This window comes from Neurospora tetrasperma (assembly GCF_000213175.1).
Source record: "Neurospora tetrasperma FGSC 2508 unplaced genomic scaffold NEUTE1scaffold_5, whole genome shotgun sequence".
Taxonomy (NCBI): Eukaryota; Fungi; Ascomycota; class Sordariomycetes; order Sordariales; family Sordariaceae; genus Neurospora; species Neurospora tetrasperma.
Genome location: NW_009799103.1, coordinates 3,704,286 through 3,730,453, shown reverse-complemented (window position 1 = coordinate 3,730,453; position 26,168 = coordinate 3,704,286). Strand labels below are relative to the sequence as shown.

Below are 26,168 nucleotides of genomic sequence, written 5' to 3'. Positions count from 1 at the left end.
GTAATACATACATAGTGATCCTCGGTCGTAATGTTGGTGAACCCAGCCTTCCTCATTCCGTTCTCCATCGCGCCGGAGGAAACTACCATGACGTTAAGCCCGGTCTTCCGCTGAACCTCTCTCCAAATGGGACCCCATTGGGCCATAGCGGAATCATGAGGCATCGTCTCGTCATAGCAGAGAAAATCAGCGTCGGTATCAACGTGTTCGATCCAGCCGCCTGGCTTGCAGCACCGGTAAGCCTCCTGATACAGGTAATCCCAATCCCTGATAACCCCGGTGAGCCAGCGAATGTGGATGAAGTCGAAATGATTCTCATGGTAGGTCCACTCCCTGGATGCATCGTTAATCTCGAAGCTGGCGTTTGGAGGTACCCAGCTAGGTTGAATAGGGGAAATGTCGGTGCCAATTACGTTGCAGTTGGGATGATCGTCCGCAAAGTCGCTATAATCCATCAAATAGGATGTCAGTAGGTACCTAAGTACCTTTAATCAGGGATCGACCCAGGACACCTGACAGGTTGGGTAGGTAGGTAGGCAGTCTTACATGGCCCAGACTCCTGCACGTAAGGAAATGCGCGTGGTCAGTAAAGTTGCACGAGTAGAAAGGACATGACTGGAAAAGATGGCGGTCCGTAGGTAGCGGGTAGATCAGCTTGCTTCCACTTACCAGTGCCGGTACCGATATCAATAGCATTCTTAATCTCCTTATCATTGAGCGGAGACGTATACAGCTTTCCATCGAACAACATAACCATGGCCGCGTGCATGATGTCCAGCAACTCATTTGCCTTGTCATCATTAGGGCCCCTAAAAAGTAGACGTAGTAGTCCATATGGACCAGTGGTTAGTTCAGCTCTCCAACATCAACGCCCGGGTACAACACTAAGTAGGTAGGTCGTTTTGCTAAAGGAATGTTAGGTAGGTAGGTATCCATCCAATTTAGACGTACCAGTACTCTCCGTCAGTCACAGAATCGCTGTGGTAGGTTCGTCCTAGGACATTACGGTAGTGCAAGATGCTGGAAGCGATCGAGGCGGTCGAGCTTTCCGTGTCAACTCCCAAGGTCGAGTCATTGTCTTCATCCACTAATTCCTACGCGTGTACAAAAGACATTTTGTTAGCATCTAACTTTTTTTCCCTTTTCTTTTTTTTTTTTTTTTTTTTTTTTTTTTTTTTTTATCTATTCATTCAAAAGTGATGGATGGAAATGTGTGTAGTAGGTAGTGTAAGTAGATGAAACGAACCTGCTGGCCCCAATGGGAACCGGCCATAAGGGCGACAGGCTCCGAAGGCTCATTGTGTACTGGAGACGTTGGAATAGGCGTAGGCGATTTGTCCTTTCCCGTCGGCGACGCAGGGCCAGGCGTGGGCGATTTGTCCTTTCTGGCTGGCGACGCAGGGCCAGGCGTGGGCGACTTGTCCTTTTTAAAGAAGGAACTCATTGTCGCGGAAATGGAAGTATGAATTGAGTGGTTACCTAGGTAGGTACCTCTTGTGAACTGCAAACGGAATGTTTGGCCAAAGTCGATGCTTCGTGTCAATCTTCAGGTGCCAGAGGTCCAGTACCTCCCGTTTATATAGGTAATCGTACCTAGAATTTCTCGTCACCTACCTAGTTACCCCTCCTCGATGAAGTCTCTTCCGATGCATGGAGCGGTCAGGGACACCCGGGCTAGAGGTAAAAGTGACCTCCTTCCTTTCGAACTGTGTGCTTCGGTTACCTCTTTGGTTACATTCGTGCTGACTCGCCACCAGAGACCTCCCGGTACCTCTGGGATAACAGCAAGCACGCAGCCATGCTGTCACAACGACATATAATTCAGTGTTAGTTGACACGTAGCTCCTTGTACCATGACTGTGGACATTTGCTGAATCAAGAGTTCCATTGGCTGCAATTCATGTCAGCTAGGGTACCTCTACCGAAAATGGTGGGAAAACACAGTAAATGGGCGAGTGGATAAACGTTGCAATACGCTTGACAACCTGGAAACTCCCACAGGAGACTGGGGAGAACATGCAATACAACACAATATTACACGTATAGCACTCTAGAAGCCAAAAGAAACAGAGCATAGGCCCTGGCACCGACCTTCCATATTACTCCTCCACAGAAATTGTTATCATGCTATCAGCCACTTTTCAATGACTGCAGCAATGCAGATAAGCACGCATCTCATTCAATAGATGATGTTTCTCCCCGGTCTCGACCAGGCTCTCCAGTTTCCGTGACCCGGCAAGCATTGAACGATGATGATAAACAGGTTATGTAGTCCGAGACTAGTTGACGCCATGCTGAGTCTGATCCTAGGAGAAGCGTCAGTTTATTTGAAGGTCAACCAGGATTGTGTAGACGGACTTTTCGCCTGATGGACAACATAGGTATCCAATGCTGCTGTTTCAACGTCCCTCTGGTGAAGCGTGCTCATACTAGCTTCATTGTGCGTGGCTTACACTTGGGAAATATCGCCAATGACCGCCTATAACGAATCATTCCAACCCCCACTCGGCTATAGCCATCTTCGGGGTTCACTCCCTCTCTTAGAAGAAGGCCGTAAACATGGAAACTAAATACAATACCTAGAAAATATAGTTTACCCTTGCTAAGCGACGAAACCATATCCGCTGCATCGAGACTGACTTCCCCGACTCGAACGCCATCCTTGATCAGACCAACAGACAGGTCAGCATGTGGGCCCATGACCCGATCGCTAATATCAACGTTAAACAGTAGAGCACCGCTAAGAACAAGGGCTCCGTATTTAAGCGCACCATACGGGTCCTGATACTTGGGGATTCCCACCATCTGCTCAACCGTGAGACGTTGAGCAATCGTCCTTCCAAAGGAGAAATTGAGATCCGGCGGTACTTTGACCGACGCCCGGACCAAACTAAAGTCCACCGGTGATGTGACTGATGCCCAGGACCAGCTCGGGGCTATATAGGAAGATTCCGTGTCATTTTGATGCGCAAGCTTGGTAGCTTTTGACCGTTGCGGCACGGTTTTCCAAAGGAGGCCTTCGGGGATAAGCGAGCTCCATATCCCACCAACATATGTGGCCCCTTGATAGAACTCCTGCGCCGCTTGTGCTATCCCGGACAGCGCAACCAGTCTGTCGCTTTGTTTTGTCAACAATCGTGCCGAATAATCCTCCACGATATCGTCCCAGGTTGCCTTGCTCTTAAACAGTCCCTTTGTGTCGCCCAGAGGTACCCTGTATATAGATCTGGTGGTGGATCTTTCGATGTTTTCCCATGGCCGTTGTGAAGTTGCGCGAAGCTCGTTGCACTCCCAAAGCAGCCCTTGACTGGCAAACGAGATGACTCTTCTCGAAAGCTCTCTCTCTTGTAACGTCCAGGCGCGACTGTTAAGGTGTCCGACTTCGATAGATCCGTCGTCAAAGAAAGGCACTTCGAAAACCCGAAGTCGCTGACGAGGGAACTTCGTTTCGCCTTCTTCTGGTCCGTAGAAGTCGATATCAACAAAACGGTTGGAATAAGAGCTCTGAATATCGGCAACCATCTTGCAACCTCCACTGCTGTCTTTGGAGTCAAGCGCTGCGAGTGTAAAGTAAGAATAGCTGTAAACAGAAGCCATCAAGGCGGCTTCCTTTGCCCAGTCTCCTTCATCGTCCTGGATGATACATAGGGAATCGATCCACAGAAATCTCTGCCTCAGGGAGCGACATATTTTTACAGCGTCCTGAAACGTCTGTGGGAGCTTTTCGAAAGGGATTCGCGTCATACGACCGCTCAGAGTTGCCTTTGTTGTAGTGAGCGGCTGTTTTGAGGGCGGTCCCCAGCAGTGGCTCAAAGTGACATATTTAGGCGGTTTTCCGTCAAAGAAGAGGTCATCTGCTATGCTGGTGACTAGGCGGATATCTTCGCTGTCGGAAAACGCCTGGAGGTCGAGAATTCGGGTAGGTAAAAAACACTCAATGTTGCTAGAGCATTGAGTATGGTTGTCTCGACAGTTTTTCAGCCAGACCTGGATAAGTTGAATATTGTCCACATGCTCTCCCATTTTGACAGGCTGTAATGCAGCTGCACAGAAAACAGTTGTCAGTGCCAAAGACTGAACGAAAAAGATGAATGCTGGAGGAAGAAGCCTAGCCTGCTTAACTCGAAGTTAGAGTGCGCGACTTACACCAAGGAGATGGGACCAGGGAGAAGCCAAAATCCCGCGGATTTTTCATGCGATAACCGTGATCCTGTCCGCGCAGGGTATCCTCACGAAGTGTTAGTAAGGAGGAGCGATCCACGTCCATGTCTTCAGGCATGGCATAAAAAGCATTTCTTTTCAGCTCAAGAGTTTTGTGATTCCCTGACTGAAAATTAGGATCACGGTCAAGGCCCATCAGTAGGATCGCGCATAGCTGGCATCCTCTTTGTGCTTCAAGTCGTATCGACTCCAACGGCTGAAGCTTAACGCCTATATTTCTTGACTCGTCTGACCAGAATGACGCCGGGATTGACGAACAGATCCTGCAGAGCTTGCTACCTGGAAAGTCCACTCTCTTTGGAGAATACGGGGATGCAGAGATTTCCATTTCGAATCCTTGATGCTGGAGCAAGAGCTTTTGTCAGACGAAGTAACTCTTCAATTGCTTCCTATGGCAGGCATAGATTCAGTGAAGGAGAAAAGTTGCAACTTACCGCCTGGACTGAGTTTTCCCACGTGAAGATGCAGCAAAGGAAAGTCTATAAGCTTTCTGACTGCGACGAGGCTCGATAAACATTGAGCTTGACGGCGGTTAGCATGGAATTGCCTCCTGGCCCTTGATTCTTGTCTGCCTGGCCTTGAAACCCCGCTCCTCACCCACCGTTCGGCAACCAGACCCATACTCAACACGCCACTCAAGCATCGCACCCTTGGTGATCCAGGACCTAAGTTCAGGTACTATTCCCTAATTTGAGACTTGCGTCAACGTCAATACTACCCTACCTGGTAGTCCTGGCTCGGCTGGGTAACATTGACACAGATTCCGATTGGGCTGTTGAAGATGGTTACCTCTACTTTTCACGTGCTCTGATACTTGTCAGTGAATGGAAAGTAGGCATGATAGGTCAATTGGCGCTGAAAAGGAGAGAAGATATAGGCATGCCTGCCTCGAAAAGGAAGAGAAAGAAAAGATCTCATGAGTGATCATGACGAAGATGAGTGTACCTCTGCTTTGCGGGCCATGAACTTCTGTCTGCCAGTGCTCAAACATCGTAGGCTTGGAGATCAAGTACTTCCGCTCTTTCCCGGAGAAGCCACTGAGCTCAGCGCTTCATGTGAGGTAATCGCGTTGGAAAGCACCCAGGAAGGCTGACCGGTTTGACGACGACGACATGGTGATTTTGAGAATGGACTCCTTCGCGAATTCGAAGATGGAAACACGGACACCAAGGAACATGAAAAGTACGAGCACAAATTACTCTTCCCTGATGGAGTCTCGTTATTAGGGTTGGGTAGTGCAGGTCAGTGTGGGAGTGACTGGACCGCGAGAGGGCCGAGAAGGGGGAAGTCCTCTCAACCGGGTCGTAGGTTGACAACTGTAATGCGACGCCATGAGTTGCAACTGCATTGACAGTTCGTCTGACGACAGGAGAGATCGAAGATGCATGCATGATATAAGGTACCTACAGGTACCTCTACAGGTATCCAGTTTACTTGCTGTGTAGGTAGGTAGGTACCTCTACAATCAACCTGCAGGTGGTTCGTGATTCCTGAAAGCGCTGCCAAGGTGACGAATATGCAAAGCAATGACCTGGGAAGCAGTCGTCGCTTCCTTCCCTACCTCTAACAACCGCTGCCAAGCGAAGCAACGACACTGCTCCGCCGCGGCATTTGTTTTCACACTATCACGACCTCTGCGGATTCTGCTGTACTTCAGATAAAGCACTATCTCGTCCAAGTCAACGAACAAATACACAGCGGATAAGAAAAAAAACGAGAACCAGCGACTTCATCTTGAACAGTGAGCACGTTTCTTCCAAAGCTGTAACCCCTTCTTTCGAAACTAAAGAAATCCAACTTGCTAATAGTACCAATGTCTTATGAAGGAATATCCTGTCCTTGCCATCCCGTCTGTTTGTTCAATCACCTCAGCGAACATGAACCAGAGCCGTGACAACGCATACCTGAGTGAACAAAATAAATCCTCCCCTTCCAGTCCGGCCTTATAAGAAAATGCCCCCTTCACACTGAGTAGAGGTACTAGACCCCGCCAGCCATACATGAATGAGATATAACCCAGTTGATATCCTTGTTCCAACCGACCGGTAGGATAGATACACCAGTCCACGCAGTCTGGTAAATCAACCCACCTCTCCTTTCCGTATGAATTGACCTACGGGCCGTGCTGCCAGCCAGCCCAGACACCGTGCCATTCGGAAGGGGAATCAAGGTACAAGGTACCTTAGGCAGGGAGCGCCTAGACTACCTAGTCGACGTCCTCTTCCGCCTGACTCCCACTTCCACCTCCAGTTACCTGTAGACCTCCCTCATTGTGGATGACAGTGGCGAGCGAGCCAGCCTCACTCGAGCCAGCCTCACTCTTGGCGTAGATTGATTGGGCATCACCAGTCTGACGTGGGTTTCCGCAGTACATGGGTTGTAAATCTTTAATCTCACCCGTTTCCTTGTCCATATACCTGGCACAGCCGAGAACAGGATACCATTCCAAGAGGGCCAAGACCTTGACGTGTTCGGGATGGGCTTTGCAATTAAGTCATGTGTTAGTGAAGAGTCCCCGTCAATGATGAACAGTGTCCGCTAGCTAGAGGTACTAGCTAGAGCAAAAAGTATATACGCCACCGGGTTGGAAATATAGGGAATTTGGACTTTCCCTTGAAGAAGAGGCAAAAGAATAGGGACGGCCTATAGGGACTTACTTCGCTGTTCGTTCCAGGTTACCCCATCCTTCACCTCAATATGAATCTTGGTAACCTCATCGATAGGCACATTGTTGATTTGGGGTGGCTGTCCGGGTTCAGTAAGAACACAAATGGCTCTAACGGTCATTTCCAGTCTGTAGGTGCCGGCTTCGGGGAAGTGGACGTGGCGGAGCAGAATATATCGACAGAAGCTCTGGTCAGGCGGGTTGATGTCGGCAGGAATGCCATTGAAGTTGAAATCAGGATTCCAATTGTCGTATGAGAACTCCTCAGTGCTTCGCCGCACGCTCTCGCCATTAGGGCCAATCTTCCAGATCACAGCCATGCAAACAACATTCTGGAATCCGGGGAGGTCAGGTTTCGGTCGGACTTCGATGACGCCAAAGTATTTGATCTTTTGTCTGGTGCCCACAACGTGGCCGCGCTCCTGGGAGGGCGGACCAACCAGCCAATGGACTTTGCAGGGTGCATTACCCTCGCCTGCCACTGGCTGGAACTTGTCGTCTATTCCTCGAGCCATTGTTTGTGAGTGTTTCTGGTTAGGGCACGAGGTGTTGTTACTTCCAAGCGTTGAAGATGTGGTGAACGATGCAGTAGAAAGTGGTGTTTTGCTGATACTTTGGAGTCAGACATCCCCTCGACGGTGTTCTGCCACCCTTTTATACATGAACAGTAGCCAGAGAAATGGCACCCCAGACTGAATACATTCGCTCGCAACTGTTATGGACCAACGCGTTAGTTGGCATGATGACCATGGTCCTAGGAAGACAAACGGACGGATGGTTGGAGATCAACGACTTACAGAATGTCGGTAGAGGCGCGAGACAACACCATGGTGATGACGGAATGGGATCCTTTCCTCAGATTATCGTAGATGTGGTCGTTGGTGATGAGCCCTTTGTATAATGGGAGGAGTGCCGGTTGGTACTCTAGGCTGGACATGTGATAGTAAATCACCTCCACCAAGGGCTTGGAGGCCGTTTGGCAAAGAGACACCAACAGTGTCTGACCAACTCCAAGGATTCTTACCGTTGATGTGGTAATATATCGAGATACTGTCTCTTCCTTCATCGCTTGTCCGACATATGCTAAGCGCCGAGTATGAACCACCCTGCTTGGCATCCATATCATTGGTATCGAGTGCCCATCTGGACTGTTGGTCGGAATTTCCCTAGATATTAGGTGTTTGCCGTGTTGCCGAAGCCATAGATTGGATGTAGCCAAGATACCATGTCTTGAGTAGAAACACTTCGCCGTAAGCACAACTTGTGGACTACCAACATCTTTCTTCACCTCAGCATGTCAAAATCGACAGAAGAAGCCATCCTTTGTCCCGCCCCAAGTTCCTGTTGGATCTCTGTGTAGATCACGCGTACGAGCGTAGGCTGGAAGGGAAGTGACCTCCCTGCCGACATCTGCCACCTTTGACCATGACTAGGGTACCCAGTTATTGTCGAAAGATACCTCAGCCTAAGCGGCTTTGAAACATGTCGAGGCGGCTCTGGGTTCCATATGCTGATTTAAACGTGAAACCCCCAAAAGAAGTTGGCACAGAACTGCCCCATACTTCTGGCGTCGACAGTGTCCCGACTGAGGTACCTCAAGGAATGTTTGCATCCAGTCACGGTCCGCACCGGCTATTTCGCACGGGGTTACGCCACTTCAGTTGCCGCGGCACACGAGTTTGAAGAAAGACCACCATTATTGATACGAAAAAATGGTTGATGTTTGCGTCCAGATCTGGATGAGCTGCTTGTACTGAGTAACGGAGGTGCGGTGTCTTTGATAAGATCTTCCCGGCTGGTTGGTTCGACGAGGACATCAGGTATGCTGGTGTTGAAAATCGCTCATGATGTTGACGGCCAAAACACGTAGGCACTAAAGATGGCTTTTTTTTCCCCTGCTGTACAGTAGTCTCGGTACCTAAGCAGAGGAAGGGTGTGTGAGTGACGACAAGAGGAAGATACCCCCGGGATAACTCAACCGGGTCGTTGGCGGCCATGATGGTGAGTCGCAACTGCACAATGGTCCGGTTGGTGTTTATAGCCTTTTAATTACAACTAGAATACGGAAGCCATGAGGAAGGACTGATAATATGAACCCCTGTGGGGTGAAGAAGGAACATCCGGTGATATGGCGACGTCGAGAACGGACGAGATGAGAAAGAAGGAAGGAGGTTAGGGTTGTATGTCCTGCCGGGATGTTGGCGCACAGACCCTCTCTAAGGCCGCCGCTGTGCCAGCACCCTGCCGTTTAGGGCCGTCAAAAACTTGCACTAACGAGCGCTCGCCATCATAGCGGGCAAATATGCTAGCTTCTGTTAGAGCGAAGCCCCGAAAGAACGGATGCCATTTCTTGCCCGATTGTTCTCGTCGACCTCCAAAAGTCCCGTCGTGCTTCCATTCCTACTTGGGGGTCGGACACCAGATAACTCGCAATGTGGAATCTCGTGGTTAAAAATCATGAAAAATTCGGGGCGCTCTAGAAACGCCAATGCTATAAGCAAAAGACACCACAAAACATGCGGAATTACATACATTGCCGCCAATATCAAAGATCAGGACCGAGAACCTTGATCGCTGCTCAACTCCTTCCTTCGCTCGATCCAACTATAACACCGGAAAAAATCTTCACCAAAATATGCCACGACCTGATATGCTTTGGCGATAGTATAGGGGTATACCACTCTTCTTGCCCCCTTAAGAGAAATTGCAGCCCCCTCACTTCTCCTTGTTCTTGTCATCCTCACTCTTGTCACCCTTGTCAGCGGGCGCCTTCTTGCTGTCGGGGTTGACGTTCTTGTCACCCTCCTTCTTGCTGTCCACGTCACCCTTGTTTTCCGACTTCTCCTTCATGTCGGAGCTGCCCTTGGTCTTTTGCTTGTTGACCTTCTCCTCCTGCTTCTTCTTGGCCTCCTCTTCCTTCTTCCTCTTCTCTTCCTCCTGCTTCTCCTTCTTGATTCTCTTCCTCTCCTCGGCCTCCTCCTTTTCCCAGTCGTGGTAAGGCTTGTCGGATTCATGCTTGTAGCTCACAAGATCCTTCAGCTCTTCGGTGCTAAGACGAGCATGGGTCTCGCCGACCTTAATACGACCAAGGATGCTGATAAAGAGAGCGATACCGACGATGCCCGTCAGGACAAAACGGTACGTGGCATACCACGAGGGTGCCCAACCCTTGACGGTCGCGCGGGAATCGGCATAGTAGAGACCGGTAAAGGCCAGGAACTGTGTGGTCAGGGCCCATTGGATCGGCATAAACGTGGTGGGCCAAGCAATGATGGGTGCCAACAGGCCCATGCCGTAGCGGAAGCGGGTGCGGGCAAGTGAAGGAGTCTTCTCGGCGTACTCTAGACCCCAGTGAATGGCACCGAGGAAAGAGATGAGCACCGCACCATAGCCCACCTGGATGGGTTCAATGATGTCAAGCAGGTCTTTGGCTGTCTCATGTCTGAATAGGATAGTGTTGAGGAAGTCGGATTCGGAAGGGTACCTCTGGTGGAGGTTCCAGGAGAGGTAGACGGTCGAAAGAGAAGTGGCTAGGTAAGGGATAGTGCCGGCAAAACCGAGGGCGTAGGTCTCTCGAGGAACGGTCTTGAGTGCCAATGTGTCCTTGACAAGACCCTAGGGAAAAAAAGGAGTCAGACACTGTCGAGCTGTGAAGATATGTGGCTTGATAGACTTACCAAGTCATCTTTTAGACTTTCGGTTGGATCCTTTGCCTTGGCTGCGGTAGGTTGGTCCTGCTCAACAAAAGGACGGACTGAGGAGTCCACCGAGACGTGCTCTGGGTCTGTCTTGAGCTTTTGCTGGGCCAATTCCTTTTCGTGCTGCGTATCGATGTGGTTGGGCTGAAGTGGAGGCTTGGAGGAGAAGGTCGACCGGAACACCAACGGGGAGCCCGCAGACTTTTGGAGTTGCGCATTGCGGGCTACAAGTGGCGCAATAGGGCTGTTGAAGGACTTTGTGTGGGTAGAGCGGACCAGGAGTGGCAGCCTTTGCGCAGTGCCCATAAGAGGTCGCGATGTTCGGAGCATCATGGTTTCGTGTGCTTGGTGGTTTGTTGTTTTTTCAAGAAAAAAAGTTCAGACAACCGAGTCGAGAGGTATAACCGTCTTCAAGATGATCGAAAGGTGATGGGAGAGGAGGAGCCAATTGGTATTATCCAAATCAAATAAGTATTTGGGTTATATGGTTGTAGACGTCGAAGCTGAGCCGAAAGAACTTGTAGAGACACTGGACGAAAAAGACGAGATGGAACAGATGATATATACTTTCAGAGAAATAAGAAAAAAAGAGCAAGGGATTGAAGGGTGGAGAGGTGTTACCGAAAGCCAGAATGAAACAAACCGGTTACAATGATCCATTCCAGTCCATCCGTCTATTGTGTCAGACTGGATCTCGTCTTGGGGCTGCCAGTGGACATCAAACACCGGGAAATGCCCGAACTTGGCTGAAATCGCTCCTTCATGCTGAGTCCGAATGCCGTGTACAGGGTCATTGTGTTGCCAATGATGGGGTTGGCAAGAAAGGATGAGCAGGACGGATGGGCAGGAAGTGCAGTCGCTCAACTCAATCTGGACATTTGGAGACAGGAACAATGACGTCATTGCCCAAGATGAAGCTTCCAAAACATCCGGGGGAGCTTGGACCACTCACTTGGCGAGCGTCTTGTCATTCAAACAGCGAGGCTTCCAGTTCAGTTTCCTCCAAGCAGCCAGCCAGCCGTCACCGCGAGCGATTCGCGGTAGATTGCTGTTTTACCCATTTCAAAGTTATGTCTGAGCTTGAGACGATGAGATGGGAAAGGAAATGACATGGAGTTTGACTGAAGTCATGTAATGTAGAGAGGAACGTGACCTTGTTCCATTTTGGCCCAAAAGTTGGGGCCCCGCTCGAAACTGTCACTGAAAGGACTCCACTTATATGGTTAAATGCCCAATCAGAGTGCAGAATCAGCAGGCATCCAGTGTTCTCCGCAGCTTCCAGGCCCAGGCCACAGGGAAAGCACGTCTGCGATGCTGAAGCCCAACGACGGAAGATGCGGGAGCTGAGGTGCTTTGTTCAGGTTGGGGTCTTTCCTTTCCTCGAACAACTTGGACACTTTCCGTTCGTTGCTTGTTGCCTTCGTTGGGTGTTCTCATCCAATTCACCTCTTGGAGCTGAGTGCTCTCGCTTTTCCAAGTTGGCGCCGGCGTCAGGTTTTATTGTTAGTAGCCGGCTGATCAGGGTATCGTCATCAGCACTAGCAGTGGTTTTTCTTTCGGTATTCTTGTGTTTCTCCCGTATCACGTCCCTACTGCCATACCGTGATCTCTCTACCTCGACATCAACCAATTCCATCAATTCCATTTAACTCACCGTATTGTTGACATTTGTGAGTGTCGGTCCCAAGATTACCTACCTATCCTCCATGTTATCGGCTAGGCAGTGTCGAGTTCCATTGGAGACAGCCGAGAAACAGGTTCTAGAGCTGACAAGCCAAGCTGCTCCACCAAACAGACCAAACCCAAGAAACCCAACCCCGCTTTGCATGCTGAGGGGACCGAGAAGTTGCAGGACGTGGATTCCCTCCGCGGCCAGCTTCCATTCCTCGACTCGATACACAGAAACACCAAAGTGACACCAGTCCGTCACTACACTACCTTTACCTACAGACACCTCCATCGGTACCTACATAAATTCCACCCGCACGCACACACAAGTACCTACCGACACGGCAACGCATCACAACCTGCTGCTGCATGACGTCCGTGCTATTTGCTCTGCCGGCATGATTTGCGCCAACCCTTCCCGACGACATTAAACACAACATTCGAGTTGCCAAAGACGACAGAGACGGCCGACGGCTCCAGATGACGCCTCGACTTTGCCCTCCATAGAAACCCCCGATCCTACTCTCGATCGATATCCCGGCCCGGGTAACGGCACCCCACACGCACCATGCTTGAAGGTCTCGTTGCCGGGTTGCTTAACCGCTTCCTGGGCATGTACGTCAAGAACTTCGACCCTACACAGCTCAAGGTTGGCATCTGGTCCGGCGACGTCAAGCTGCGCAACCTCGAACTGCGCCGTGAAGCCCTCGATCAGCTCAAGCTGCCCATCAACGTCGTCGAAGGCCATCTCGGCGAACTCACCCTGACCATTCCCTGGTCCAATCTGCGCGGCGCCCCCGTCAAGGTCTACATCCAGGATGTCTATCTGCTTGCGTCACCCAAGGAGGAGGCCGAGTACAACGAAGAGGAAGAGGAACGCCGAAAACAGCGCATCAAGATGGAGAAGCTGGACTCCGCCGAATTGCTCAAGGAGAGGAATCAGGAAGGCCTCAGTCCCGAGGAACAAAAGCGCAGCCAGAGCTTTGCCCAGAGCCTCGTCACCAAGATTGTCGATAACCTGCAGGTTACCGTCAAGAACATCCACGTCCGCTACGAGGATGCCATCTCGGCCCCGGGCCACCCCTTCGCCCTCGGTCTCACTCTTGAGGAGTTCAGCGCCGTCAGCACCGACGGAGAGTGGCATCCTACCTTTATCCATGATTCTACCAAGACCACCCACAAGCTAGCTACTTTGGATGCCTTGGCCGTCTACTGGGATACCGATGCAATACTTCTAGGTCCGGGACGCGAGGCCATTCCGCCGGGACATGAGCCAAAGCCCCACGACGTAATCCTCGCCGCTTTCGGATCCATGATCGCCAAGACAAATGGTGACCTCCCCGAGAACCATCAATTCATACTCAAACCCGTCTCCGGTCAAGCCAAACTGGAGCTCGATAAATCGGGCAGTGCCACCGTTCCCAAGTTCAAAGCAAATCTCCTCTTTGACGAAATCGGTGTCGTGCTGGACGATTATCAATACCGAGATGCTCTTATGATGGTTGACCTCTTCCACTATTTTATTCGACACCAGGAATACAAAAAGTATCAGCCCAAGGGAGTTCGGCCCAAAGAAGATCCCCGTGCTTGGCTCCAGTTTGCCGTCAATGCTGTCCGGAGCAAGATTCACGAGCGAAACAGGAGGTGGTCATGGGACTTTTTCCGCGAGCGACGAGACGACCGCAAACGATACATTGAGCTCTTCAAAAAACGCAAGCAAGATCAGCAGCTCTCACCTGAGGAAAACGATGATTTGACCAAGCTCGAATGGAAGCTTGATTACGAAGACTTGCGATTCTGGAGGTCCTTGGCGCGCAATCAGCTTAAGAGAGAAAATGCTGAAGCCCTCAGGAACCGTCCTCCTCCCTCGGCTCAACCTCAGCAACAGGGCTGGCTTGCTTGGGCCTTTGGTTCCAAGCCTAGTCAACAGCAACAGCAGGAAAAACAACTGGAGGACGAGAATACCCAAATCACAGAAGAACAGCGCAAGGAGCTGTACGAAGTCATCGACTGGGATGAAAAGACCGCTCTTGCCGCTGAGGTTGATGTTCCAAGAGACACTGTTGAGATGCAGCTCGAAGCCTCACTCAGCACTGGCAGTTTTACTCTCAAGCAGAACCCGCATGGCGACTCTAGAGATCTCATCAGTCTGCACTTCGATGTCTTCAAGGCCAAAGGCCTCAAACGCCCGGACTCGTTCCTTGCTGACGTTAGCCTGGGTGGACTGCGCGTCAATGATGGCACCACACCCAACAGCCTGTTCAAGGAAATTGTCCGTGTCAAGGATGCTCCCGATACCCATCTGGCGCCTCGCCTGTCCATTGCTGAACTTGAACAAAGCAGCGATGAAGCTTTCTTCCAGTTCCAGGTTGAGCAGAATCCCTTGGATGGCCAGGGAGATATTGCAGTTACCGCCAAGCTAAAGCCGCTCGAGATTGTCTGGAACCCCAATGTTGTCGTTGGAGTCGTTGACTTTTTCCGTCCCCCCGAGAGACACATGGATTCCATCAATGCGCTCATGGAGACTGCCGGCGCCACCGTCGAGGGTTTGCGTGCGCAGACGAGAGCCGGCCTCGAGTTTGCTCTCGAGGAGCACAAGACGTTAAACGCAAAGCTGGATCTTCAAGCCCCGCTCATCATCATCCCCGAAAGTATCACCAGCAAGCAGTCCACCTGCCTCATCCTGGATGCCGGTCACATCAGCGTCAACAGTGAATTGGTGGACAAGGACACCATGAAGGAGGTGCAATCCAAGCAAAGGCAGTCATTCACCGATGAGGATTTGAAGAGACTGGAGTCGCTCATGTATGACCGCTTCCTTGTTAAACTTTCCTCTACACAGGTCCTGATCGGGCCGTCTATTGAAGAAACCAAGCAGCAATTGGTCGACAAGGATGACAAGATGCTGCATATCGTCGACAAAATCACCGTCGATTTTGTAGTGGAGACATCAATTCTCCCCAAGGCCCCAAACCTTACAAAGCTCAGAGTTTCCGGTCACCTGCCCGTGTTGCATGCCAGCGTATCTGATGCAAAGTACAAGAGTCTGATGCGTATCATTGACGTTGCTATACCAAAACTCGGTGGAGCTGACACCCCGTCGCAACCAACAGGCCAGCCTGGCTTGCGTCCTCGTTTGGCAAGCAACGCCTCAACGGCATCGCACAGGCTGTTGGAGCATAGGCCATCGGCTCAGCTGCTACCATTTAGTACCAGTCATCAGCAAGCCATCATTCTGGATGACGACGACCACGACGAAGATGAGGACGCGTTTGAAGACGCCAAGGACGGTTCAGCAACCGATCAGTTGAAGCTTCAGCAACGCAATTTCGAGTTCAAGTTCGCAGTGGATGAGTTGAAAGGATCGCTCTACCGTAGTGACCCAGATGGAAAGGCTCCTGATCAGTTACTTGTTGATTTGGTTGCTCAGCGCTTCGATCTTCAGTTCTACATCCGCCCCTTTGACATGTCTGCGGAGGTCTCGCTCGGGTCGGTCACTGTGGATGACTTTGTCGATAATCCGCCAGCTGAGTTCAAGGCTATTGTATCATCTGGCGATGTCGAAGAAAGCGGAGAAGTCCAGGACTTGGTCCGCGTCAAGTTTGTCAAAGTCAGGAAGGATTCACCCGAGTTTATGCCTGTTTACGATGGCGTCGAGACGAACTTGGATGTTGCAATCTCCACGATCAATCTTGTTGTGACACGCAAAACACTGCTCACACTTCTCGACTTCGTTCTCGTCACCTTTACCAACACGGCCAATTCGAGTCCTCCACCTCCAAATGCGATTACTGACGATGGCTCGGAGACCAACATCGAAGTTGTGCCGCCACCCCCTGCTCAACAGACTTCGGACAGTGCAATTCGGGTCAAGGTTGATCTTAAGAGTATCAGGCTGATTCTGAATAACGACGGCATCCGGCTAGCTACCTTGTCTTTCAACCATGCTGATGTTGGTGTGTTTATCCTCGGGAAGACCATGCGTATCGCCGCAAGACTCGGCGATTTGAACCTTGTTGACGATGTTAATCTCGGTGTCTCGGAGGATTCAAGCATACGCCAATTGGTTGCCATCCAAGGAGAAGAGCTTGCTGATTTTCGCTACGAGACATTCGATTCCGGTCGCATCGAATCGTATCCTGGATACGACTCCTCGATTTACCTACGGGCTGGGTCTGTCAAGATCAACTTTTTGGAGGAACCTTTCCGCAAGATTGTCGAGTTCCTTGTCAAGTTTGGCAAGATGCAGGCTATCTACAACGCCGCCCGCCAAGCTGCTGCTAATCAAGCCAACCAGTTCCAGCAAAGTCCAAGCAAGGTGAAGTTCGATGTTGTTGTCAAAACTCCCATTGTCGTGTTTCCCAGACATGTCCGTCCCGACCGGCCCAAGCGTGATCTCATCACAGCTTATCTTGGTGAGATCTACGCACAGAACAAATTTGTACCGCTCGACGACTCGGAGAATGCGGATATCGCCATGAAGTTGACTGCAGGCATCCGCAACATCAGACTCACTTCCAACTTCCATTACATTGATGGCCAGGAGGAAGAACTTGAGCTCATTGACAAGGTTGACCTTGGGTTCCAGATCACCTATGCGGAACACAAGGAGGGCGTCAAACGGCCAGATCTGGAGATCGAGGGCAACATGTCGGACTTCAATCTGCGGTTGACCCAGTACCAACTGAACTCGCTGCTTGAGATTTCGCGTTCCGTCCCTGCTGCCTTTTCTGGTGACGCAGAACAAAACAGGCTTGATGCCGAACGCGACGTTGACGACAGAACCCTTAGTAAGGCCAGGACCATGTCGGGCTTTGACGACAACGGCGGCAATGAACAACGCATTGACATGCGCCCGGAGCTTGGCCCGAAAGCTGAAACCTGGACGAAGCTGGACCTCATCTTTACTGTCAACACCATTGGTTTGGAGCTGATCAACGCTCCGGAGGACCGCCCTGTAGGTGATCTCGATGCCGCCAGTCTGTCCAAATTCAGTCTCGATTCCAGCAGATTGAAGACCCGCATGGACTCCAACGGCAGTCTTGAGGCCGAGTTTGTCATTCAGTCTTTCACAATCTACGATACTCGCCAACGTGAGACCAACAAGTTCCGTCGCATCATGACAAGCGGCAACAAAGACGTTCAGCAGCTCATGGCCAGCGTTACGATGTCCGGAGGCAAGGAAAGGAACATTATCGCCATGGTCGCCGTTGATAGCCCTCGCGTCATCTTTGCACTGGACTATCTTTTCGCCATCCAGAATTGGGTCACTGTTGGCCTGAAAGTACCGGAGCCTGAGGTCCCGGAGAAGAGCCCACTCGACACACCTGATGATATGAGTGATGCGGACTCTGTGGCAGTTTCATACACCGGCAGACGGTCCGAAAGCATTGATCAGTGGCGTGAGCCCTCTGAGCTCCAGACAGAGCTACCGAAGCAGGAGTCTAAGACGCGCCTTGCCTATCGGGTCAACGTGGTCGATGCTCAGATCATTTTGATTGCGAACCCGCTCAGCTCGAGTTCCGAGGCCATTGTCTTGGGAACCAAGCAAGTTCTTCTGTCGCAACAGCATGCCTTGACCTTCCAAGTTTCCGAGTGCGGAATGTTCCTGTGCCGCATGGATCGTTTCGATGATGCACGCTTGAGGATCATCGATGACTTTTCGATTCAGATGTCCATGGATACGACAAAGCCGTCCACCACAAACATTCATGTTGATATCGAGCCACTTATCCTCAGAGTGTCGCTGCGGGATATTTTGCTTGTCATGCAAATTGTGAGCAAGGCATCGGAGTTGTCAGGCAACACTCCCACCGAGCCAAAGGGCACAACATCGGATCAGAAAGCGAAGCAGCTCAAGTCTTCAGACTTGAAGCAGCGAACCGCCAGTGGCAAGGGAACATCAACTGTCGCGAACAAGTCCAAGCGCACGGGTACCAAAACTGGGGCAACCGATCCTCGGTCCCAGAAGGCAGGCCAGCAACCGCATGATATCACCAAGGCACCGCCAAGATATGAGCAGCTCACGGCAGCAATTGAAGGAATTCGGCTTGTCCTCATTGGAGATGTGCATGAACTTCCTATTCTCGACATGAGCATCAAGTCATTCACGACTAGTGCGGAGAATTGGTCGTCGAACCTCAAGGCAGAGGCAGCGATCGAGATGTACACCAACATCTTCAACTTCGCCAAGTCAGCCTGGGAGCCGCTCATTGAACCTTGGCAAGTGGGCTTCGGGATTGCCCGTGATCAAAGCACCGGCTTGATGTCAGTCGACGTCTCGTCCAAGAAGACGTTCGATGTGACTCTTTCCACCGCCAGCATTGCACTGCTCTCCAAATCAATGGCGTTCCTTGCTCAGGATGAGGACGTGCTAGGCAAGCCTCGTGGTGTTGAAGCGCCGTATCGTATCCGCAACTACACCGGCTTCAACATCATCATGCACGCCAAGAGAGAGGGCACTGAAGAGACCACACCCCTGCGGCTTGAAGATGGCCAGGAAGTTCCTTGGAGCTTTGAGAATTGGGAAAAGGTGCGAGAAAGTCTCTCTGGCGAAAGCCACGGCACGAGCAACGTCGCCATCCAGTTGGAGGGCAGCGGCTTTGACACAGTCAAGAACATCCGCTTCACTCGTGAGGGAGAGTTCCTCTATGCCCTCAAACCCAAGACAGATGAGGTCCTGCACAAGCTCATGGTTGATGTGAGACTTGGCACAGACAATGTCAAGTATGTCACTTTGCGCAGCCCGCTGTTGGTTGAGAACGAGACCGACATACCAGTCGAGCTTGGCGTCTATGACGCTCAGGAAGGACACCTGCTCAAGATCGAAAAGATTGCCCCTGGCGAGAGCAGGCCTGCCCCCGTTGGCGCTGTCTACACGAAGAGCTTGCTCGTCCGCCCTGATCCCGGGTTCGGATATGGCTGGAGCAATGATACACTCTGGTGGAGAGATCTTCTGAAACGCCCGACCAAGACGTTGATGTGCAAGGGTGAACATGGAGAGCCCTTTTACTTCCAGCTGTCGGCTCGATATGACAAGGCCAACCCGGCAACAAGGTAAGCTATGGTCTGATTCACACTTGCGGCTGCTGTACATGCTAACATTCCTTGCCAGGACCTACCCGTACATGCGCTTGAAGCTCTCCGCCCCCGTCACCATTGAAAATCTACTGCCGTATGACTTCAAATACAGGATCTACGACAAGAACACCAAGAAAGACTGGTCCAACTTCCTTCGCAAGGGCGGGGTTAGCCCTGTGCACGTTGTCGAGCTGTCCCATCTGCTCCTCCTTAGTATCGATATGCAAGATACCGTCTTCAAGCCAAGCGAATTCGCCATCATCAACTCCGGCACCTCTGAGGACTTCCGCAAGGAGACGAACCTTGTATGCAAGGACGATTCAGGCCTGGCGCTCAATCTGAAGTTGCACTACTTCCGCGTTCCCGATAGCGGTGGCGCGTTCAAGGTTACTGTCTACTGCCCCTACGTTATCCTCAACAAGACGGGACTCGATGTGAGCATTCGCTCCAAGGGCTTTATGCAGCACGCCAAAGCGGCAGCCGGCCAGCAGTTGGTCGATGTCGGTGAAAGCCAACGTAAAGCCCAACCAATCATGTTCTCCTTTGGTAGCGACGATCACAGAAACCGTGCATTGCTCAAGGTTGCCGATTCCGACTGGAGCAGACCGCAGAGTTTCGACGCCATTGGAAGTACCACCGAAGTGGTGCTCAACTCACCCTCGCGCAATTCCGAGATCCATATTGGTGTCACAGTCGATACGGGCCATGGCAAGTACAAGATGGTGAAGACGGTCACGCTTGCACCGAGATATGTCATCCAGAATAGGCTCGGCGAAGACATCAACATCCGAGAGCCGAGTTCGTCGACAGTGCTGGAGCTCAAGACCGGCGCTCTTCGTCCGCTGCACTTCCTCCAAAAAGGTGCTGTCAAGCAGCTCTGCCTCTGCTACCCGGGTGTTGATAACCAGTGGACGGCTCCCTTTAACATTTCAGATTTGGGTACCACGCACGTCAAGATCGCTCGCGCCGGTCAACGGCAGAGACTCGTTAGAGTAGAGACGCTCATGGAGGAATCGACCATTTTCTTGAACCTGACCATGGAGACGAAGAACTGGCCCTTCTCGATGCGGAACGAGAGCGACACTGAGTTCACTTTCTATCAAGCAAATCCGAACGATGACGAGGACGGAATCGAAGACCACTCGGGCTGGCGTCCCGTGCGTTACCGTCTTCCGCCCCGGAGCATCATGCCCTACGCGTGGGACTTCCCGGCTGCCAAAAACAAGGAGATTTGCATCAGCGCCAATGGCAAGAACCGTCATGTGAAGTTGACCGAAATCGGAAACCTGGTTCCGATGAAGTTCGTTGACGCTAATGGTCAGACCAAGGTCATCGACATCAATGTCATCGCCGATGGGCCTACCCAAACTCTGATCCTGTCCAACTTCAAGCAGTCAAAGAGTCTGTACAAGCAAAAGTCGAATGCCAGCTCGACAGACCGTAGCACGTTTGAAGCCAAGGAGTTGGACACAGGCGTCACTTTCCGTGCGCAGCTGAGACTGTCCGGCATTGGCATTTCGCTGATCAATTCTCAACTGAAGGAACTGGCCTACATCACCTTCAGAGACGTGCAACTTCGATACAGCGATTCACAATTGTACCAGACCGTCAGCCTGGCTGTCAAGTGGATCCAAATCGACAACCAGCTGTACGGAGGCATATTCCCCATAATCTTGTACCCTAGTGTCGTGCCAAAGCGCGCACAAGAGATTGAGGCCCACCCGTCGCTGCATGCCATGGTAACTCGTGTCAAGGACGACTCATACGGTGTTGAATACATCAAGTACGCCACAATTCTCCTGCAGGAGATGACTGTCGAGCTTGATGAAGACTTTGTCTACGCCGTACTTGAGTTCTCAAAGGTGCCGGGTGCATCATGGTCTTCGTCTGATGAAGAGGACAAGCTGTGCGACGACAGCATTGATGTTCCGCAGCCGAAGCAGTTGGATTCAGGCCGTGACATCTACTTTGAGGTGTTGAACATCCAACCGATGCAGCTCGACTTATCGTTTGTGAGAACGGAGCGTGTGAACGTGGAGGACAAGACATCATCCAAGAACCCAATCATGTTCTTCTTCAACGTCATGACCATGGCCATTGGCAACATCAACGATGCCCCCGTTCGGTTCAACGCTCTCATGCTCGAGAACATGCGCGTCTCTGTTCCAGTCCTCATCCAGAGAATCTCGAATCACTACAGTCAAGAGGCTCTCTACCAGGTACACCACATTCTGGGAAGTGCCGATTTCCTGGGTAACCCGGTTGGTCTGTTCAACAACATCAGCTCTGGTTTTGCGGATATCTTTTACGAGCCATACCAAGGCCTCATCATGTCGGATAGGCCGGAGGATTTCGGTATTGGTCTAGCCCGTGGCGCCGGTTCCTTCTTCAAGAAGTCCGTTTTCGGCTTCAGTGACTCTTTCTCCAAGGTCACTGGTAGTTTTGCCAAGGGTCTCGCGGCTGCCACCATGGATAAGCAATTCCAGGACCGTCGCCGCATCACACGTGCTCGCAACCATCCCAAGCACGCCCTCTTTGGCGTCACCGCCGGTGCCAACAGCCTGTTTACCTCGGTTGCATCGGGCGTTGGAGGTCTTGCCCGCAAGCCGCTCGAAGGTGCAGAGCAGGAAGGCGCTCTCGGTTTCTTCAAGGGCATCGGCAAGGGTGTGGTTGGTCTGGCAACGAAACCGGCCATTGGCGTCCTAGACTTTGCCTCCAATGTGAGCGAAGGCGTGCGCAACACCACCACGGTCTTTGACGGGACCGAACTCGACCGCGTTAGACTACCGAGGTATATCCCCCCGGACGGTATCATCAGGCCATACAGTCAACGTGAGGCACTAGGCCAGAGCTGGCTCAAGCAAATCGACAACGGCAAGTACTTTGATGAGCAGTACATTGCCCATCTTGAGCTGCCAACTGAGGATAAGGTGGTTATGGTGACATTTGCACGGATCTTGCTCATCAGGAGCAGGAAGTTGCAGACGGAGTGGGATGTGCCTTTAAAGGATGTGCAGACCATTGCGAAGGAGAGGACGGGCTTGAGCTTGACGCTGAGAGGAGGGACCAATGGGCCCTTTATTCCCATTGGCGAAGAAAGTGGAAGGACGTTTTTATACCGCCAGGTGGCGATTGCTGTGGAGGAGTTCAATCGCCGGTTCCGGGGATTGGAGTAAGGATGTTCAGACAAAATGAGTTGATGAATGATGCGATGACGGTATGAGGTGGGATAGGTTCACTGCTGAAAGACGAGTTTCTTTGGTCGCTTTCTTTTTTTTTTATGATTATGCGATGAGGAAAAGAAAAACACTGATATGAGCTGTGGTGGTTGTTTGATATTTTTTGCGTTCCACGCTTTTATGATTTGGTTAGCTCCGGAAAAAGTCAGAAGGTCAGGGTGTTGTTGATGATGAATGATGCACGATTCCCCTAGAACCAGAATACATTTGTATAACGTTTCTCAAGTCTCATGATATCCTGATCATAGGCACAAGTCGCTCCGGTTTGTCTCCAGCGTAGTTCTCATCGATGAAACACTCTTTAAATACCCCCCCGAGGACTCTATTTACTCCCCGACTCCAATCCTTTCCAACAACCTCCTCATCGCCACGCCGGCATTATTTCCATGCTGCTCCAAGCGGTACACCTCACTTGACGGAAACGGCACGTACTCCACCGCTTCCACCCCCTCCTGCAACGACAGCCAGCTGGCGAGGAGTAATCCCTCAACTAGCCAGAGGGACTTTTCTCCTTCGTCTGTAAAGGGCCCTTGTTGACTTTCACGTGTTTGAGTTTTACTAAAGGTACTGCTCGTTGCTGGTTGTTGGGCAGCAGATGCGGCGCACGCATCTTCTAGCCTGTCTGTCCAATCTAGGTAGGAGTCGAACCATGAGTTGGTTGAGTTTGTGTAAGAGGAAGCAGAAGCGGGAGCGGAAGAAGAAGAGGAGGAGGAAGCGGAAGAGGAGGGAGGATGATGGTAGAGGGATTGGAGGTGGGATTCTTTGACGCGGTGGAGTTGGCGGGGTTTTGGGTTGCTGGTGGTCGTGGTGGTGGTCGTGGTGGTGGTGGTGTCGCTTGAGTGACATGGATGGTGAGGTTGTGTAGTAGTAGAAGAAGAAGAAGAAGAGGAAGAAGAAGAAGAAGAAGAAGAAGAAGAAGAAGAAGAAGAAGAAGAAGAAGAAGAAGAAGAAGAAGAAGAAGAAGAAGAAGAAGAAGAAGAAGAAGAAGAAGAAGAAGAAGAAGAAGAGGTGTAAAACATGTGCGTGGAAGACTTGGCGTCTAGGCTGGGGCGGATGTAGTATTGGATTTTCTTTGGGATGGCACTGCTTTGACTTTGGGTTTGGATGTGACGTTGACTTGAAGTTCGTGTCAAGGTTGGGGTAACGGTTGATGGAGGTGGAGGAGGTATATGCGTCGACGGTGGTGGACCTCTAGGTCTAGCGGCGGTTATGGTCGCTCCACCCATCCCCGTCTCCGTTCCCATGAAGTTTAACGACACGGGGCTGGACAGCAGCACCCCGTCGATACTTCTTCCATGTGAGTGAGTGGGAACGGAGACCGGGGGACGGAATTGCTGTGACTTGATGGGCGTGGTATTGTTAAAGGGGTCGGAGTACTCATGGTCTTGAGGTTTGCTGAGAGTGATGGTGATGGAATTGTCGGGCTCGAGAGAGAGCATGAGGCCGTAATCGGTCTCAAATGAAAGGCGGAAGCTTCGTCGACTAAAGTTGCCATTGGTCTGGGGGGCTGTGGCTGCTGTGGTGCAGAGAAGAAATGCCAGGTCTGTGTTTGTGAGGGTTCGTGATGTTCGTGACATCTTCTTTGTTGTTATGGACTTGTGGGATGAGGGAATAAGAGAAAAAAGGGAGTAAGGACACTGTCAGATGTCGAAATAACGGTGGCCAGGAGCTGCGTGATATATGGGGGCAAGGCTATAGTTTATTCTGTTATAGCTGATGCACAATCAATAATAGTGGCGAGTGGATGTGCGGGGTGGAAAGGCGTAGAGTTGTGCTGCTGATGCCGAGTCTTGAGTCTAATCTGATCAGAGAGGCGCAGATGATGGTCATGAAACAGCCCGAAAAAGCCATACGGGCTGAAGCAATTCTTATCCGACCACGATCACAGGTGGAGCATTTCCCTTTCTTACTCTCTCTACATATATCTCCCTCAACCGTAGAGGTAAACTCAGCAGCGGCATGGTTTCATGTCCAAAGGAGAAATCGGAAAGATGACTTCTAGAATGCCGTAAAGATCGGAAACACCCAGACACCCTTGGATACCAGATTTCTTGATGCAAGATAGCGGGGCATTACACCTGTTCATGGTGTGTGTGGGCTGAATTCCGTCGTAACGTGCCGTGGAACGGACTCGATTGGTCGCGGATGACGGTCACAAAGAATTGCTACTACCCACCAAGTGATCCCCATTGGCCTCTCTAGCCGCTCAGTGTCAGCGCTCAGAATAGCACGAAAGGACTGAAGCTTTCCCCTGCCCAGAGGTCTCCAGAGTTTTGTGTGGGCATAAAGGGATATGTCTGTTGGTGGTGGGAGGTTCTATGTTGTAGGTACAAGTAGTGAAGATGCAGGTTCATTCGAGGGAGGGATCTTGTTATAGCTTTTTGGTGGTATCGTAAAACTAGGCACAGAATACCTTCCTCATCCAGAACCGGAAGTTTTGTACTGCGGGTAGTTCCGCGTACCGTCTATGTCCGTTCAGCTGATGAGTCCAGTTGTGATTCGCAACCTCTGCAGGGTTGCTATGGGATTCGTTTCCTCTGCCGCAGATGGTGATCGATAGAGATCCTGGGTCGGCTGGTGTGATTCAGTTTCCGCGTGGAGGGTTTTCCTAATAATCAACGTAAAAGCGGTATAAAACCGAACTTCATTTTAGAAAAAAATAATTATTTCCTCGTCGTACCCACCAAACACAACCGAGCCGTCATATGCCGCAAGAGGGCCACTGTTGGCCCGAGAAAAACAACCATACCCGTGAAAACATTTTGTTTGCTTGGACAACGACGTTGAGGTAGGTTGAGTTGGGACCTAGGCCTAGTCTAATGAGTTGAGGGTAGAGTAGCCGGTGTCCTATCTTTGGCGCGAGATACCAATGCGCGTGGCCACGGACCCGTCGTTCGAGCCCCTAGCCAAGCTCGTCATTGCACATGAAGCTTCCAATCCGTAGCAGCCGGAACCTCATGCGTTTCTCACAGTTATCAGACTGACGGCCAGGGGGTCATCTAAATGGTCTATTCGAGGGTTCCGATGGTCATACGGATGCATCTCATGTACGAGTCCACGACATGAAGGTCGACTTGCCGCGGAGTGATACCTAAGAAAAGGCAGGGGCGCAGAGCAGTTAGGCTTCTAAGGCATTGACAGCCCAGAGGGCAAAGTAGGAGTGTCAACGTCCCTGAAGACGTACTGCTCGAAGCGACACGGGGTAAGATGGGCAACCAGTCAGGAGCGCCAATAGGGCTGACTGGCGGCTACATAGCAGGACCTGGTATCAAACATAATTTCGCGTGAAGGCCTGTGTTGTAACGCAGTGTCAGTGTCCAACGAGTCAAGGAAGAGGCAAAATATTGGGTAACATTGAATGACAAGGGGAATCAAAGACCAACAAACATTAGGCAAACAAAGGCAGAAATCGCAAGGACACAGATAGGGCGCATAGGGTGAACGTTCTAGCCACCAATATACTGATGATTATCATCTTCAATAGTTGTATACAGTCAACTCTGCAATTAACGATCAGAGCCGTTACAGGGGTTTTGAACATTAAAACTAGATAATCGTTACATTGAGATTTTTGTAGAAAATGTCGTAAAACCGAGG

At 51.1% G+C, this 26,168-nt stretch overlaps 6 protein-coding genes across 6 annotated transcripts in view; 1 reads left to right on the top strand and 5 right to left on the bottom strand.

Moving 5' to 3' along the window:
• The window catches only part of NEUTE1DRAFT_117976 (uncharacterized protein), a gene marked incomplete at both ends in the record, with an annotated part of 3,491 nt that extends 1,965 nt beyond the window's left edge, over nucleotides 1-1,526 (bottom strand). Inside the window, 5 exons of the mRNA XM_009855417.1 lie at nucleotides 12-444; nucleotides 547-559; nucleotides 670-809; nucleotides 952-1,094; nucleotides 1,247-1,526. Coding sequence (XP_009853719.1) covers nucleotides 12-444; nucleotides 547-559; nucleotides 670-809; nucleotides 952-1,094; nucleotides 1,247-1,444 — 927 coding nt within the window. The remainder of the gene's footprint in view (nucleotides 1-11; nucleotides 445-546; nucleotides 560-669; nucleotides 810-951; nucleotides 1,095-1,246) is intronic.
• A 1,072-nt stretch (nucleotides 1,527-2,598) lies between these two features.
• Nucleotides 2,599-4,549, bottom strand: NEUTE1DRAFT_68030 (uncharacterized protein; the record flags this gene model as incomplete). The annotated part of the gene is made up of 2 exons (XM_009855416.1): nucleotides 2,599-4,043; nucleotides 4,147-4,549. Coding segments are annotated over 2 exons (1,848 nt in total), but the record flags the coding sequence as incomplete, so codon positions are not given.
• Nucleotides 4,550-6,427: 1,878 nt separating this feature from the next.
• NEUTE1DRAFT_131562 (uncharacterized protein) lies at nucleotides 6,428-7,401 on the bottom strand (the record flags this gene model as incomplete). Its single annotated transcript, XM_009855415.1, has 2 exons — nucleotides 6,428-6,702; nucleotides 6,879-7,401. The coding sequence occupies 2 exons, from the start codon at nucleotides 7,399-7,401 to the stop codon at nucleotides 6,428-6,430; spliced, it is 798 nt and encodes a 265-aa protein (XP_009853717.1).
• A 2,003-nt stretch (nucleotides 7,402-9,404) lies between these two features.
• NEUTE1DRAFT_131561 (uncharacterized protein) lies at nucleotides 9,405-10,917 on the bottom strand (the record flags this gene model as incomplete). The annotated part of the gene is made up of 2 exons (XM_009855414.1): nucleotides 9,405-10,501; nucleotides 10,564-10,917. 2 exons carry the CDS (start codon nucleotides 10,915-10,917, stop codon nucleotides 9,602-9,604), a joined length of 1,254 nt encoding a protein of 417 aa, XP_009853716.1.
• Nucleotides 10,918-12,820: 1,903 nt separating this feature from the next.
• Nucleotides 12,821-22,609, top strand: NEUTE1DRAFT_86701 (uncharacterized protein; the record flags this gene model as incomplete). Its single annotated transcript, XM_009855413.1, has 2 exons — nucleotides 12,821-19,308; nucleotides 19,367-22,609. The coding sequence occupies 2 exons, from the start codon at nucleotides 12,821-12,823 to the stop codon at nucleotides 22,506-22,508; spliced, it is 9,630 nt and encodes a 3,209-aa protein (XP_009853715.1).
• A 194-nt stretch (nucleotides 22,610-22,803) lies between these two features.
• NEUTE1DRAFT_148336 (uncharacterized protein) lies at nucleotides 22,804-24,148 on the bottom strand (the record flags this gene model as incomplete). The annotated part of the gene is made up of 1 exon (XM_009855412.1): nucleotides 22,804-24,148. The coding sequence occupies one exon, from the start codon at nucleotides 24,146-24,148 to the stop codon at nucleotides 22,898-22,900; it is 1,251 nt and encodes a 416-aa protein (XP_009853714.1).
• Nucleotides 24,149-26,168: the final 2,020 nt, after the last annotated feature.